The sequence below is a fragment of the Synchiropus splendidus genome, chromosome 3, assembly GCF_027744825.2.
Source record: "Synchiropus splendidus isolate RoL2022-P1 chromosome 3, RoL_Sspl_1.0, whole genome shotgun sequence".
In the NCBI taxonomy this organism is placed as follows: Eukaryota; Metazoa; Chordata; class Actinopteri; order Syngnathiformes; family Callionymidae; genus Synchiropus; species Synchiropus splendidus.
Window position 1 is genome coordinate 5397207 of NC_071336.1, and position 16256 is coordinate 5413462.

Genomic DNA, 16256 nt, shown 5'->3' on the forward strand with positions numbered 1-16256 from the left:
GAGAGGCACACACACAGGATGCAGGGAGACGGTCGCATGACACCCCCAGCACTGTATCTGTGGATGATTCAGTCACGGATGGCTCTGGAGCAAGCCTGTTGTCGGATGGAGGGATGAATAGTGGACCATCTGCTTTGACCAGAGGAAGTATTTGGAGCAGGTCTAATGAGTGGATGTCTCAGAGCAGGCCACATTATGTGATTCTGTGATGTCGAAGACAATGGCTGTCACTGGTCAAAAGTAGATTCACAACAATGCTCAATCAGGTCGCCTGCAAGGGGCGGGGTCAATAAACAACAGTAACCAGCCACATCTGACCGTCGTTTCTCCACAGGCATTGGGATCCACCATCACTGCTTCAGCAAGCTGTGACCCAATTCACAGAAAACCAAACTTTATTTAAAAGGTGTGGTGTATATGTGAGATATCTAAATACCAAATGACAATGAGCTTTGTGCTGCTCTTTAGAGTTCAACTTTTACTGTAGTTTATTGCAATATTCGCTTGACATCTTTAGTCCCGTGTGTTTGTTAGGTTTACTTTTTGCTATGTGGGATAGGCATTACCTGAAGAAACCATAACGCAACTTTGTTTTGTAAGGAAGGAAGCAAAATGAATGCCCTTGTTATTGTTAATAATGCTGCCATAATTGAAACATGTCAGTTTCAGCTTCATTGCATGTTGTTCCACTTTTTCTCTAGAATATCCTGAATTGTCCACATGAATCTATGCATTCCACGGCGTCTGGAGGTGTCGACTTGCGTGGCCCTCTCTTTGTCTCTCAGTGAAGAGAGTCCAGACAGGTGAATCTGCCGGTTTCAGTGCGTCGTCTGTTTTTGATTTACAATTAACCAGCAAGCTGTTTACAACGGACGCGAAACATTCCATCCATTTTATGATCTGTGAGTAGAAATTGCTACAATAAACCAACACTTGTTTCAGTCTCGCTGGTCTTGTGGCAGCCTCATGCATGCGCTGTACTGCAGTGACATTTGAAACGCGAGTCATAGAAACAATCCAACATTAAGAATGCGCAAAATAGATTAAACTTGAAAGTGGCCTGAACTTCAGCGAAAATGTCAACTTCATTTAATCTCATTTGGGTCAAACGCTTGAGAGCCAATCAGAGTTGTGATCGGAGCTGGAGATAATTGTAATGAATGTCTCTTTAATCAAGCTGTGTGTCATGAGAGGAATGTGTGAAACTGTCTCAGATGTCGATGTCTTGATTCTCTCTATCTAATTTGCCTGATCGTTTGAGCAGATTTTTTTCGACTTTCCCACGTCTCCAGTAAAATCATCATTCAATGTTAAAAGTTTATGGTGCTGTTCCATTATCCCTCCACTAGAGGGTGGAACCAGACTGTGAAAATCGTAAAACTCTGACGTGTAATCCGGTTATTCATATTGAAGGTTTCTGGTTTCCATTTTTATTTCTCAAAGCGTGTTTAAGAATTTTAAATTAGCATTTATGAAAAACATATAGGAAGCAATTCGTTCATGTACTCTTCACTTCCCCATTCAGAGATATTAGTGTGTTAACTTCCATGACAGAGGCATCATTGTCTCTCACAGAGAGGCCTCACTTTTAAACTTGGTCCTGAATAGAAATGTTGACATTTTATGTGCCAGCCAGGACTCTATGATCCTGGGGTTCTATTCTTCTATTCTTTGGAGGTTCCTGTTTTTGCCATGTCTGCAAAGCACTAAATGAACAATATTTTTAAAAGATGAAATATAAATAAGGTTTTATGTGTATTGATGATCTTATTTTTATTACTACCTCCGACTGTCACAGACTGTATTGGGGCTTCGTTTGTTTGTTTGTCAGCAGAACATGTCTTATAACTTTCAAGTGAGAACAGATATATGAATTTTATAAGTCTCATCTCATATCAAGTGACAGTTATCAATCACCTTTCTTGTTGCGATAAAAATGTGTCATCTGTTTTTTCCATATCGCGTTTATCAATTGTGTCTTATTGGGCACCACTGCCATCTGCTGCTCATTACAGTATTACAGTATTACTTAATAAAATGAATAAAAATACGCGTTGGGGCTAAGATTTCTAGAAAAATAAATCATTAAATAAGTCACCGCACAGAGGGTTTGACTTCCAGTGGATTGTGAGGCCTTCTCCTCTCACTCATGTAATGACTTTACATAGAGAAATCGTTCAAAAATCCCAAATGTTGAAATGCTGACTTGATGTACGGCATCGTCTTCTGTTTGACATTGGAATCAGTTTACAATGGTTAAAAATTACAGCTGGAGAGAGCAACCCCACCAACCCAACCCAGACACCAGTTCTGGCTCAGCTCAGTTGGTAGCATGAGATTTGATTTCAGGCGACTGCTGTTCAAAACAAAACTTGTGAAACTGACATTAAGGAGATACACTATATATTGAAAATAAATGTGTTGAATGGTTATTCTTCGTATACAATGCACTGACGCTGGAGCATCTTGAATTTACACTTTTTTAATTCATGTTTAGAGCACTTTTTTTAATGTCTGAATGTAATGTCGCATACGGTCTATCTTAACCATTAGAATTTCCATTTTGCATGCGTGTGTGCAACCAGCTCCAGTCTCGTCACCACTGCACCGAGTTATGAAAAATGCTTTATGTCTTGAATCCTATAAAAATACTATAAAAGTAGTTGCTTATAGTCCGGTAATTACGGTATTTTATTTTCTATTCAGGATGGATTGTTTGTGCACAGTGCAGATGTGGTATCAGCAGTGCGCAATTTCTCTGTCTAGGATTGACTGTGAAGTCATCGATAGGCTCAGATGTGTGGCCTATTCTTAGAGTCATGACTACGCCATCTTGGAAGGATCTCAAGTTGCCCCATGCAATGCTTACGCAAATTCAATTTGATCAAACTCACTTAAAACATCTTCACACCTTGTTGTAAGAAGCGAGCATGGAGTAACACAAACAAGACTCGGCGAAAGTTTGCAAAGATGCACTCGAAGTGCACAATACACTCACTGTCAATATATATGGCAGAAGATGAACCAACTATGGAGGAAACTTTGAAAGCAATCAGGGACTATTGTAGTCCACAAAAGAATGTGGTGTTTGAACGCCAACAGTTTTGGACACATGCGATGCCAGCTGGGCTATCAGTGGACAAATTTGTCACAGAACTTCGTAGAAAGAGCAAGGACTGTGAATTTGGAAGATATGAAGGTAATATGATCAGGGATAAACTGGTATTCAGTATATATTCAGTAAAGAGCTGACGTTTAGAAGAGCCTTGGAAACATGTAGATCAGCTGAAGTTGCAAACACAAATACAAGCAATGAAGACAACAACTGTCACTCGAGACACACCTGTGGATGCGATAAGAAAAGTAAAGTCAGAGTCCAGCAAAGGGAACTGGAGTAAAAACAACACCAGTGTCAAGAAACAAGGAACGTTCATTTGTCCTAAGTGTGGGAAATAACTCAAGCCTCTTCAGCGTCCATCTCATGGAGCAGTGTCACAAGTGTGGGAAAAGCAATCATTTCTCAAAGATTTGCCGAGCCAGACCCAAAAAGTGCATGCACAGAACAATAACTATGAATAACATTGAGAGCAATGTTGACTCTTTGTACATTGGAATGGTCCACAAAGAAGATGTAAATATGTGCCATGAGACAGTAGTAATGGGAGATATGAAAGTCCGCTGCTCTAGTGGCTACAAAAAAGAAGAACAGCTCACTAAGGGTGTGTTTGGACACTTGTGACCTGAATCTGGCTGTAAAAGGGCAACACTTTTCCATACCTACACCTGAAGATGTTCGCAGCAAACTAGCGGGGAAGTCACTTTTCACCACACTTGATGAAAAAGATGGATATTTCGCAGATCAACTGGATGAGGCTTCCTCAAAACTGTGTACTTTCAACACACTGTGGTGGCGTTTCCGCTTTCTAAGACTGCCATTTGGGATTAAGTCTGCATAGTGAAGTTTTCCAACAAAAGAACTGCAAAACATTTGGTGACTTTCCAGGGGTAAACGTCATTGCAGACGGCATCATCATTGCAGCATCATCCAAGAGAGAGCATGATGAGATCTTGCAGCAAGTAATGGAGAGGGCAAGGACAACAGGAGTGAAGCTAAACAAGGACAAAATACAGTCCAAGGTCAACAAAGTAAATGACATGGGACATGTCATTACAGCGGAAGGACAAAAGGCTGATGACGCAAAGGTCAAGGCTATTGTAGACATGCCAAATCCAGAAGACAGACAGAGTTTCCAGCGTTTGCTTGGCATGACCAAATTCCTTGCACAGTATATACCTAATGAAGCCTCACTCACTGCACCTCTCAGACAGCTGCTGAGGAAAGACGCTGTGTGGCAGTGGTGCCCTCATCACAGTCTTGCTTTGAAGACGCTGAAGGACACACTCACGCAAGCACCAGTGTTGAAGTATTACGATCACAAGAAACCGCTGACACTTCAAGCTGACTCCTCGAAGGATGGATTGGGAGCATGTCTGATCCAGGAAGGGCCAGGCTGTTATGCCTCACGAGCACTCACAGACACTGAGAAGAGGTACTCACAAATCAAGAAGGAGATGCTAGCCGTAGTGTTCACAAGAGATTTCACCAGTATGTGTACAGCAGGCAAGTAACGGTGCGAAACACTGCGAAAGAACATCACCATTCAAAATGGGATTGTAATGGTGGGTGACAAGATTGTTATTCCTCAGAACTTCAAGAAAGTTATTTTTAAGATGTTACATTTTGCTCACCAAGGAGAGCAGCGCATGAAAGCCAAACGGTCCTCTTCTGGTCTGGTATGACATTGAGATGATGGTAAAGAAGTGTCTACTATGTCAGCAGTTGCAGCCCAAGAACCAGGCTGAGCCACTTCTACCTCGAGAAGTTCCTGAATTGCTGTGGATGATAGTGGGAGTTGATGTCTTTGAGCTGAACGGTCCGTCCTATCTGCTCATGCTTGACTATCTCACCAAGTTCATGGGAGTTCAAGATCACTCATTCCAGGCCAGGTTTTCCATCTTCAAATGGAATGGCTGAGCGTGCCATCAAAACAGTGAATTGGTCATGTTGTCACTGAGGAACACTCCAGTCACCTGCACAAATGCTAATGGGGAGAGTTTTACGGAGCACAATACCATGTTCTACCTCTGTGCTCAAACAGTCAACACCATAGAATACACGTCAGAGGATACAAGAACAGCAGTGCTACCAGAAACTCAACTATGACTGGAGGACAGAGCCCTTGTCAGTGTCGGTTCCAGGAGACACTGTACACATGCAAACACAAAGAGGATGGGAGCCCAGCATTGTAGTGCAGCAGCGAGCTGAGCCCCGCTCATACACAGTGCAGACCCCAGAAGGCAAGACATTACACAGGAACAGAAGACATCTGAGGAAAATACATGCAAGACGGTACACCAGGAGCAGAAGGGCAGTGAGGTGTCCCAGTAGATACAGCGACTAAATGTTTGTTCATTTATGTTATGTTCAAGGACAGTTTTACATATTGGAAAGAAAATGATTGATCTGAACATGTTTGATCCATTTATATTTGACTTTGGGATCACTGAATACTGTATGTTATCATTGGATATCATAGCTACAGTAAGAGTTGTTGACAGTTGAAATCATAGAGATAGATTTTCAACTTCAGGAAAAGAGAGATGTAGCCATTGTAAACTCGGTAATCGATTGGAAAGGTCAAGTGAGGGAGCAATGTGTCTGGTTGTACTGAGTAAAGAGTTGACGTCTGTGCTCATCTCATAACAGAGTTACAGAAACCCACTGACTGTGAAGTTACAGCAACTCACATTATCTGGAGCCACGACAATCAAGGCCTGAATATTTTATGAATGAACTAGGTGGTGAAAATTCAATATTTTCTTCCCTTTGTTTTTCTAATGTCGTGTGAAATCTGTCACAATCCAAATCGTGACTACAGACACAGTCCTACCCATCACACCGTCAGACACAGTTTTAGAACACGCCACTTGAGGTCGCCATTTCATTTTATTTAAAAACTGAGCGCAGTTAAAGTTTCTTAAATGGTTTGTAAGGTTTTTACGGATAAAAATCGATGGATGTTATGTGCTGAATGATACTACTATGGTGTCATAGCACTTTCAATCCATAATTCGACAGTTTGCTCACTTATGTTCTGAAGTTGCAAATCAATACAGTAATTTATCGCCTTTTCTTTGTCAGTCAAACTGATGCAAGGTTTATTTTTCGCTTGTATTCGTGGGGAAAAAATAGATGAAAATTGTATGATGACAACAGAACTTAAGACTCCCAGGAGCTTGGTGAGCTGAGTTACCTCTCTGTCACTGAGATACTGGACTTCAAGTTTGCGTGCTCATCATTGGCTCAAAGTTGGCTACACTGTAATGCTGTGCTTGGCCAAGGGAATCCAGCTAGTACCAACTCCTTGACCTGGATCCTTTCTCCTGGGCACTCGGGTTTCCTCCCACAGTGGTTAACTGTCACCATCCTCCTCCTCTGTGAGGCAACAGTGGTTAATATTTGTATGAACTGTAGGTCCCACTGGGGAATCGATGGAAGCGAATGAATGACGGAATATTAATAGCTGGTCAGAACACAGAGCTCTCAGAAAGAATTAAAAGGACTTAAGAATATGAAGTTAGTATCCTAACATCCTTGATCCTGGTGGAACTTTTGCCTTTCAATGAAGTCATCTGTGGGTCATCTAGAGTTTGGAGACAGTTAATATTTTATGCCGAGTTGTTCTGCGTCAGGCTGTATGATTCCACTTGACCAAGACCATATGAAAGTACAATTACATCAGTGGTGTTTACAGTCTGAACCTCGCCGTGCGAGATGACCTGAGTTCAAGTAAAAGACGAGCAGTTTACAGCAGCAATAACAATGAAAGTCATGATGATTCAGCCACGATCTGATACTGAGACAGTAAAAGTTAATGAAAGACCGAGTCGGTGAGACAGCCCTCTCACTTGTCTCAAGTCAGTGGATCTTCTGAGCCTTTTTTTAAACTTATTTTGTCTAATTCAGTAGTTTTTTGGCCCTTGCTCGAGTCCCATGTGCTGTCTTGCAAATCTAATGTTGCCGTTGCTGTGGCTCTCAAACTCACAGTACCGTAAGTTTGGTGCTTTGCAAAATTGGCAACGAGAATGACTGTGTGTATTCAAACGTTGGGAAACATCACAGAAGACAAAGGAGAGGATACGTGAGACAAAAACGTACACCACAATCTGAAAACGCAGTGGCTTCAAACAAAGGTTTCATAATGGTACAATGCAAATGCGCTGGGATGTTCCTTTCGCTGGACCACTAGAATGATCCTTCTTCCTCTGGGCCACTATTGTTGGACACATTCCTGGCCAACTTGTCCTTGTCAGAAAAACTCATTCACATGCTGGGCACAAACAGAGCAACAGAGAAAAGCCTCGAGGACAGAGAGGGGCCTCAGTTGACAGGTTGCCACACAAACAGGCCCTTTTTTGCACCCCCTCCACTCTGCTAGAGAACAGTGCAACAGTGTTTCACCGTGCCAGACTGGCTGGAGGGAGTTGCCCACTCACCCTCCAGTTATTTATCAGCGTGTCCTCGAGGTTACGCCGCAATCGTCCTACATTTGACACCACCTTTAAATGGCTACATCAGCAGGCTGATAATCAGTGTGATAAAGAAGAGTGGTGTCCATGCCAGCGCAGGGAGGGCAGAGGGGGGGTGTGGTGGTATAGTAAAGGGGGGGTGTTGTATATAATAGAGGCCAGCAGGCATACTCAATCCCACGGTCTGCTCGTGCTCCATCACCAACTGTCCTCAGTCAAACCAGCCATGGCATTTAACGGAACCTGGAAGGTGGACCGCAGTGAGAACTATGACAAGTTCATGGAGCAGATGGGTGAGTTTTGGATGCCAGTCCATTTTAAATCAAGGTTCGTGTGGCATATGCCAACATAGATGTGTGTCCTACTGTGATGAAAAAGGGATTAACGTGATGAAGCGTAAGCTAGCCGAACACGACAACCTGAAGATCACCATCGAGCAGACCGGCGACAAGTTCCACATCAAGGAGTCCAGCACTTTCAGGACAAAGGATATCGACTTCACTCTGGGCGTCCAGTTCGACTACAGCCTGGCTGATGGCACTGAAGTCTCGGTTAGATTTCTCTTCATGAAGTGCAATGCCAAATGATTTTGAGGAAATGTTCACTGATATTTTGTCCAAAAGGGGACGTGGGTGATGGAGGGCGACATGCTCAAAGGCAAGTTCACCAGGAAAGACAACGGCAAAGTCCTGTCCACCACAAGAAGCCTGGTGGGCGGAGAGCTGGTGCAGGTGAGGGCATACAGAGAGAACTCTGTCATTAATACAGCACTAAAAATGTGCTTCTTCCACAGACGTACAACTATGAAGGAGTGGACGCCAAAAGGATTTTCAAGAAGCAGTAACAGGCTTCCTTTTCATAGCCTCTCCTTTTCCTAGAAAGCACATTATTTCCTTACACAAAGTCACTTCTACCATGTTCTAGTTTACATACCTCTGACGAAGCTTGAAGAAAAAGGCAGTTTGTTTAACGCAAATGATGATGTATAGTTGAATTTGTATAGAGAGAAACAAGCCAACTTTGAGAAGTAAAATGTGTTGTCCAATAAAGGAACTTCAGAAACAGAGCGGAAATTCAAGTCATGTCTTTCAATTTCAGGAAATTAAATTGGTGGCAGATTCTTAATCCCAATGGTTTTCATTACCAAAAAGATAGTTTATTAGCTTAAATGACCAAAAATTCCGGTAAAAATGTCCAATAAGGAAGGTCACTCATGGGACTAGTGTTTTGTGTCAGCTAACCCACGGAAACAAAACGTTGTTGCTAAAGCTAATGTTTTGTCCAGCATAGGCAGGTTTTAAAGAGTGTCTGTTTTTGCTGAACAGGACATGACCAGAACAAGCTGTACGTTAAATTTGGAACTAACGCTATCACTTTTCTGTCTCTGAGTTGTTTTGGCAAGTTTTCCAAGAGACATTTTAACCATAAATGTGTCTTTCAGGCATCGGCAATCACTGGTGCTTTTTTGTTTACTTTGAATGATAGGAGCAGAATAGAAATGCACTGTTTCCCTTAGTGGTTTTACTTAAATCACCAGCGACCATTGTTGATTCAGCATTTAACTTGTGTCAGAAAATGGCTGTTTTTTTTTAACATTGTTCTATTGGTTAACTAACTGCAATCACCTGAGCTGAACAACGTTTTCAACAATAAAGCTGTCAATGTCACACCCTTTTTGCGCTCTTCAAATTCTGTGGAGGCTTGTAGTGGGGGATCTGATGCATCAGGTCATTTCTTCAGGCTGTGGGACCATATGACGTCAGCCGAGTCTTGTGCTGTCATGTGAAAAACCAGATAATGATGCTCATTCACAGAGAGAGACGAGGCCCACTGTTGGCTGGACGGGCGGCGGCGAAGTGTAACTGGCTTGTTCAACCGCAAGAGGGAGACTTGGTTCTTTGACAACCAGGGAGTCCCGAGAAGGACGTTTTACTAATACGTGGATGAGAAAACAGAATTAGTCAAGAACAGAACAAAAGTAACCTCTTAAATCAAATACGTTCAATAGACTCAAGTTTCGGTGGTTATTTGATATGTTTTTAAAGAAACACCGGTCCTTTCTTTGTTTGAATTATTTAACATCTAGCGGACTGAACCAAATTCCTCGTGCGTGAAAACCTTATTTATTCATTTTACAATTCGCAGTTAGCAACATAATCGCCTTGCAGGGTTGATGTCACTGTATCCAGGTTTTGTGACTAGATGATGCTGTATACCACTGTAATGTCGGTAAGAAACGTATTCTCTTTCTGTGTCTAGGTTTAGGCAGGTTTTACTAGAGCAGAAAACAGCAGTCTCAGAAGTGACCAAGTTCTTTGGTGAGAAATTAGACTCACCTTGATACAACTGTCTGAGTGAAACAGTCACATGAGATGATCTGCTTCAGGGCTCTACTTCCAAGAAAAGTAACACGTCAGACAATGACAGAGCAGACGTTTATTGTAACTTGTGCAGGCCTCTGAAGACTGAGTCATGAGTTAGTCAGAGTCTTTCTCACAAAGAGATGATGTCTCCACTGGGCTGGGCTCAATGAACCAATGTTTAAAATGTGTTGCAAAACGCCTCATAGATGAACTGTAAAAGTTGGACAGTCAGATGATGTCTACTGAGGCAATTTCAAAGCAAGAATTAATCTTTCTTGTTAGACAAATCTCGATGACCATATTAATGAACAATGAAATTGTACATGATGCACCGAGTGAAGTGCGATGTTGCTCCATCTTTGTTCCTGTCCTGTTTTCTGGTGACGTCATGTTTAGACTTTTATGAAGACGTTGCTTTATATTCAGCTACGGCTGAATATGAGGAAATACTCAGCATCAAAAAATGTTGGAAAAGATTCTGTCGTGCATTGGGACATGATTGTTTACGGCATGAAACTAAACACGACTACATATGGAGTGGATCTATGGATAGCTTTCCATCACGGGCTCAAAATATGATTTTGGTTGTGATGTTGGTCTCTTTCTTACAATTCTTATAAGTCAGACTCAGTTTGTGACCCACTATGTGTCGTGACAAGGAGGTGGTAAGGTGGTATACTCAGAGTCACAAGCGTCATCTGAGATGACTCATCTGACCAGACCTGATGGGGCCTCATTTAAAAACTGAAGACACAACGAAACAAAGCCCTTGGAGTAACTTGGCTGTACGCATGCTCTTGCACCACTGTCACCATCCTCCTCCTCTGTGAGGCATGAGGGGAGACACGAGGATCTAAAACAGCAGCACACTAGGTCTCCTGAGGTGGTGGACTATTCTTGCAGAGGCCAGCGAGAGGTATCCTGCTCCCCTGATGCAAAAGCCACTATTATGAGATCCGCTGTCCTCTGATGACGTCCTGCTGGGATGGAGAGAAGGTGCACCAGTGTAGGAGGGAAGTGCAGGCGCATTGCTGGAATGGGATCTACATGGAGAAGTTCTTCCACTGTTTGAATCTAACCGTGTATCAAGTAGAGAAGTACGCATGCCTAAAGAGTTTATTGGAAAGTGAGGCATTCCGCACACGCTAATCTATTTTGTGCTACAGCCTCTCTCCTCCTCGCATCACTGGTGCTACAGCATCTAGAATGTAACAACTTCCTCGGAATGCAATATTGGAAGTGTAATTCTATTCAACTGAAAACTGCCTCTGATCATAGCTTGATATTGTGGTGCTATGAGCTCTCGCTGCCCTGCGAAGAAAAGATAACCACTTGAGAGGAGAGAAAAGCCCAGTCCTGAAGGCAGTACCATGGGGAAGGACATGGAGCCTGCACAGCCCTTGAAGGAGGCCATCACCATGATACAACATTTTTGAAAGCACCGCCTATTGGGTCACTGTAAACCAGCTTTCATCTGTATAGAGAACAAGGCTCGAACCCTGCTGAGCTTTGTTCCCTCCTCACCTCTGCACGCTCAGCTCACCGCTGGTTGCTACTGCTTGTCAACGTCTGTACCTTTCCAAGCTCCTGGCCTGTCTGTCTGTCTGTCTGTCTGTCGATTGTTCTGCCCCTGGAAAGATTCAAACAGCCTGTTCTTCCTCTTGCTTCACATTCTTCATCTACACCAAACTGTTTCTTCTTCCTGAATGGTCTTCACTCCCACTTCCTGCCATTCACACTGGCTTCAGAGTCAGAGGGGTCTTGTTGCTTTTGGTCCAAACACATGCTCAGTGCTGCTGCTCCTTCTACTGAAGAGGCCACAAGTATCAAGCAGTTGTGACAGCTCATACACATGTCAAGTAGTGGAAGAACTGGATCACCTCTTCAACATGGTCACTCCTATTTCCATTACTTCTGACTAGGGACATTTTCATTCTCATCTTTATCACCTCCCCCCAAATTCATTCACTGTTTTTTTTACACCTTAGAATCTGCAGTTTGTGAAGGACAGAAACAGGTTCAGTTGGATCACACCTCAAGCCATTTGTTATGATGTTAGGAAAAGGAGAGGAGAGGATCCACACTAATGTGACACACCGTTTTGACTATTTGAGAACTTTGCATATTGATGAGGGGAAATTTACCTGAGACATATTAGCATTGTCATACTCAGACGTGAGATATGAACCAAACTCTTGCTTTTATTTGAACATCAGATCAGCAGCAGAGCTGTCGATGCATTCAAAATTTTTAATGTTAAAGGAAGATTTAATCAACACAAGAGTAGCCATTGATGTTTACAATGTTATGATTTCAGTGTGTCTTAGAGCCTTTTCAGCGCCTCTGAGGTTACGCTGAAGAATGCTTATTGCGAGTGAACTCAGCTTTAGCGCGATTAATTGAGATGAATCTATTGACAGCACAAGAAAATAAACAACTTGACTTTCTTGTTATGGTCGGGCTTTGCAGATTTACATTTGCTGCATATCGAACAGAGTGGTTTCAGTGAAACCTTCAACTGAAGAAAGACCAAAACAACAAGGATGTCAATCTTTAATGGCCTGAAACATCATTTAGCATTGTCATAAAAACGTTTGATCACCTTTGTTGCTATTTAAACACACAAACGGCTGTGATTCACTGAAAGACACTTTCTCCTCACAGCGGCTCGAGTCCATATAAACAGTACTGTATGCATAAAGAAAAAGAAAACAAACACACTCAGACACACACACACACACACATGTCATTGAACAAGCACCTAACAAAACTGTACACAGCAACACGGACAGACTGATGGACGGATTGGTCTGCTGGAAGGCGGCATCTCGCTCTCTGGAGTTTGGACTTCATCATCAGTCGTGTAAAGACAAAAGAATATTTCAGTCACTCTGACACAAGCAGAAAAATTAACAAACTATTAACCTCACAGTGATACTTATATAATATGTATATTCTTCAAAACTATAATACCCATAAAACCACACACAAGCATCATAAATACCTCTGGTCAATTTGGTACCATGCGGCACACAACCCGCTCTCTTCTCCTTGATGTGCATAACTATGTTACTTCATGTCTGACTGTACTCGGATTGTCACATCAGTATTCACCAGAGCCCCATTTTTTTGGGGTTTTTTTTTCAGCTTTTTTTTTTTTAGAATATTTGGTAAATCGACACAGAAATATGATTAATGATGATATGTCATAGAACATGGCCACACTGATTACAAAGATTCTTTTTTTAAACACGGTTTTACAAAAGTTGACTGCATCACTTCCTAAATATAGAGCTAAAAAAGAAAAGACAAAACAGCCTCTTAGATAAAGAATGGCTCTTTGGAGTGACACCAAAAAAAGATACCAGTGTCATACTTGAGAAGGAATCACACTACAAAGCAGTCAAAAATGGAATCATTCCACTAACCTAAATAGCTCTCCAGTGTAAAAAAAAAACCTTTGGATTGTTTTTCTTTCTTTTTTTTCTTTTTAATAATATTGATATTTCCTGCTGCACTTCCTAATTTTAGCAGATTGTCAGCTATCGGAGTCACAATGGGGTCAGCTACTCTTGTCAATGTTTTTTTGTGTTTTTCTTTTTTTAACATCAACATCAAAAATAGCTCAAGAAGACTTGACAGAAATATAAACACCACAGATATCTATTTATAATAGCTTTTCATTGCAATTAATGAAGCCCTCCGCTCACTGTACGACGCAGCTCGTGTGAGCTTCTTTTCTCGAAGCAAGCCACGTCTAAAAATGTGCTTCCTCGTTGACGTTCTTTACCGAAGACTTGGCGTAGCCAGGTACAAATCTTCATGATGTATTTCCTGTCCCAGATGCACTGCAAGTGTTACAAAAGGTGCTTATTCAGGTGGTGTATTTCAATTACCACAGATGTTTTTCTGTCATGTGTCCTTGAGCTAATTGTTCTTTCCTTGCAGAGGGAGAATATTACATGAGCTATTACACTGGTGACATGGCACCTATGAGGGGACATGCAGCATGTGGTGAATAGCACAGGTATTGCAGGACATGCTGTCAAACATGAATCCCTAAAACAGGTACAACATGAAAACAACCATCTCAAAAACAGTCTTGTTTAAAAAAATACCTTTTTGTATTTCTTTAAAATATCTAAAAATGTACAACGTTGTTTTTAGTTTTTTCATTATTTTGCAAAGTCATGCTTCAACATGTATGTATCAATTATAATAACAATAATATCAATGATATACAGAGTAATTATAGTCTTATGATAACGTCGTCCGACCAGGCTTTAGCCGCACCTCCACGTCTCTGGATTTCCTCCATGGCTCCATAAACCCTCTTGTGCGACATTTGGTGACACTGGTGACCCGTTACTTTCAGATGGGCATCACGGTTGACAGAATAAATCCGGGTGCTGCAGTGCCTGTCATGAAGGAGGTGCAGCTAAAGCACTGATGGTTCATCTTGAGTATGTAACGTTATAAAAAAGAGGGGCGTTTTGGGAGGGATCTCGATGTGTGATGGAGGCTGGAGTCTAGTTTGTCCTGAGGCCAGTGAGGCTGCTGCTGCCTGAAAGAGACACAGAGATAAATTGGGAACGACGTGAGACAAAGGTGAGGTGGCTATGGTCACTACACGTAAACCTTGCACACAAATGAAAACAAAAAATGTCACATGTAAGCAGCACAATCCTTTTTCATCTAGTTTGGCTCAGCTAATGCAAACAGAAGTGTTGCGATGAGGTGTCTGTAAATTAGAGTTGCTTGAGGTCAAAATGAAGTAACATGCCAAATAGCTCTGTACGCGGCTGATGAGGTCATTGAATTTAAATTCTATATTTGGTGGCAATAATCGTGTCAATGAGCCTCTAAAACCTAATTAAACTGAAAGTGGTATTTTTCATTTTATAAGACTGAATATCAGCGGAATCCAGATTTGAGTGGAACTATGTCTGAGGAGGAATGGACTGAGGCCTGTTCTTTGGTAAAAACTCACACATGCACTAGACAGTACATTAGACTACACCAATGTAACAGCAATATTCCGGACACGTGTCAAATGCAGCCAGGAAAGGGGTCATTATGTCATTGTGTCATGTGGGACTCTGTGCAGATCTCACGCTTCTGGAGAGAGATTCTTATCATTATTGGACAAATTACTGGCAAAGTGGTTCTAATGTCTTGGGCCAATGGCGCCTGTTTCATCTCTGTTTTATGATAATGGTGATTATTATGCACTGTTGTGCCTTCATACCTTCAATAAATACATAAATAACATAATAACATAAATAAATAATGATAAAAAAAAGGATAAGATTGAATATTGGAATATTTCAAGGGAAGAGCACTGAAGTGTACAGTATAGAGCGTCAAACCAAATATTCTACCGTACACCATATATGTATCCCTCAGGAATGTCATTTCTTGCGAGTATTGTGTTGCAGCTACAGCCAGACTAACAGAAGCTGACATGCTGTCAATACGACTTGTTTGGTTCTTTTAATTCCAGCAGAAGTCTTTGTCCAACAGAAACTTCAGCCCTTCAGCAAATCTCAACAGAAGCTTTCACAACTTTTTTCTTCTTTTTCTGATAGATAAATCTACTGGTAGAGGTGGCAAAGAAGCCAGAAGGGGGATATACTGCATCTGCGCCTTCAATGTAGAAGTGCGAGATTACACCTTCTCTGAGGGTCTTCTGGGAGCAACAGTCCACGCAATGACGGAGCTGTGCTTACCGACAGTACGCTGCTACAAGAAGTGGAGTTAAGTCCTCCTGGTTTTTTAATTGGACACCAGAGGCAATCAGCAACGCCCATCACAGCCGACCACGCCCACCATCACACATCAGGAACCTGAGGACACAAGGGAAGCTCACTGAGACTGAGTGGGCGCAGAAAAACAAATGACAAATGAAGAATTGCCCAAGCATCAACTTTGGTTTCTGAAATCCGCCTGTTATTTACTTTTATTAGCATGTTCCGTAGGTTAGTCTGCGTTGGAATTATGAAAAGATCATGCAGCAATACTTCTGACTGCTCAATTATTTTCATGAAGTAAGTGCACTTAGATAATTCTGTTTAAGAGGCGTCCCAGGCCACGCGCTCTGTGCCTGTGTTTCCCCAAACACACTGCTGTAAAGAGGAAATCCGATTATAAAGAGGTGTGTCTCCAGCGCTCACTTTACAACACACAAATGGGCTCTTAATTCATTAGCCTTTACATGTTTGAAAAATACGAAATAAAGCCGTTTAATAAAAAGATGAAAATATATTTTGTAACCATTGGCTTTCTTTTCTTATTGAGGGAAAA

General features: G+C 41.9%; 2 protein-coding genes across 8 annotated transcripts in view; one reads left to right on the forward strand and one right to left on the reverse strand.

Annotated features, from left to right (window-relative positions):
* Positions 1 to 7714: 7714 nt before the first annotated feature.
* On the forward strand, positions 7715 to 9264 carry LOC128755820 (fatty acid-binding protein, intestinal-like). Its single transcript, XM_053859844.1, has 4 exons — positions 7715 to 7883; positions 7969 to 8141; positions 8214 to 8321; positions 8384 to 9264. Exons 1-4 carry the CDS (start codon positions 7817 to 7819, stop codon positions 8432 to 8434), a joined length of 399 nt encoding a protein of 132 aa, XP_053715819.1. The 5' UTR covers positions 7715 to 7816; the 3' UTR covers positions 8435 to 9264.
* Positions 9265 to 12492: 3228 nt separating this feature from the next.
* The window catches only part of LOC128755538 (RNA-binding protein with multiple splicing-like), a 37826-nt gene continuing 34062 nt past the window's right edge, over positions 12493 to 16256 (reverse strand). For 2 of the 7 annotated variants that reach the window (XR_008414142.1, XR_008414141.1), the window contains exons 7-8: positions 15683 to 15799; positions 12493 to 14517 (exon numbers count right to left, since the gene is read on the reverse strand). Coding sequence is in view for 1 of the 7 variants with exons in the window: in XM_053859227.1 (XP_053715202.1) it covers positions 14427 to 14517 (91 nt within the window). In the remaining 6 variants the exon portion in view is untranslated. The remainder of the gene's footprint in view (positions 14518 to 15682; positions 15800 to 16256) is intronic. The other 5 variants (XR_008414138.1, XR_008414140.1, XM_053859227.1 and 2 more) reach the window with 3 other exon arrangements.

What these genes read in the sequence shown, in the direction of transcription:
- LOC128755820 (XM_053859844.1), top strand. Translation starts at nt 7,817, where the DNA reads ATGGCATTTAACGGAACCTGGAAGGTGGACCGCAGTGAGAACTATGAC. An exon ending in CAAGTTCATGGAGCAGATGG is followed by an intron (nt 7,884 to 7,968) that starts GTGAGTTTTGGA and finishes GTGATGAAAAAG; the next exon opens with GGATTAACGTGATGAAGCGT. An exon ending in TGGGCGGAGAGCTGGTGCAG is followed by an intron (nt 8,322 to 8,383) that starts GTGAGGGCATAC and finishes CTTCTTCCACAG; the next exon opens with ACGTACAACTATGAAGGAGT.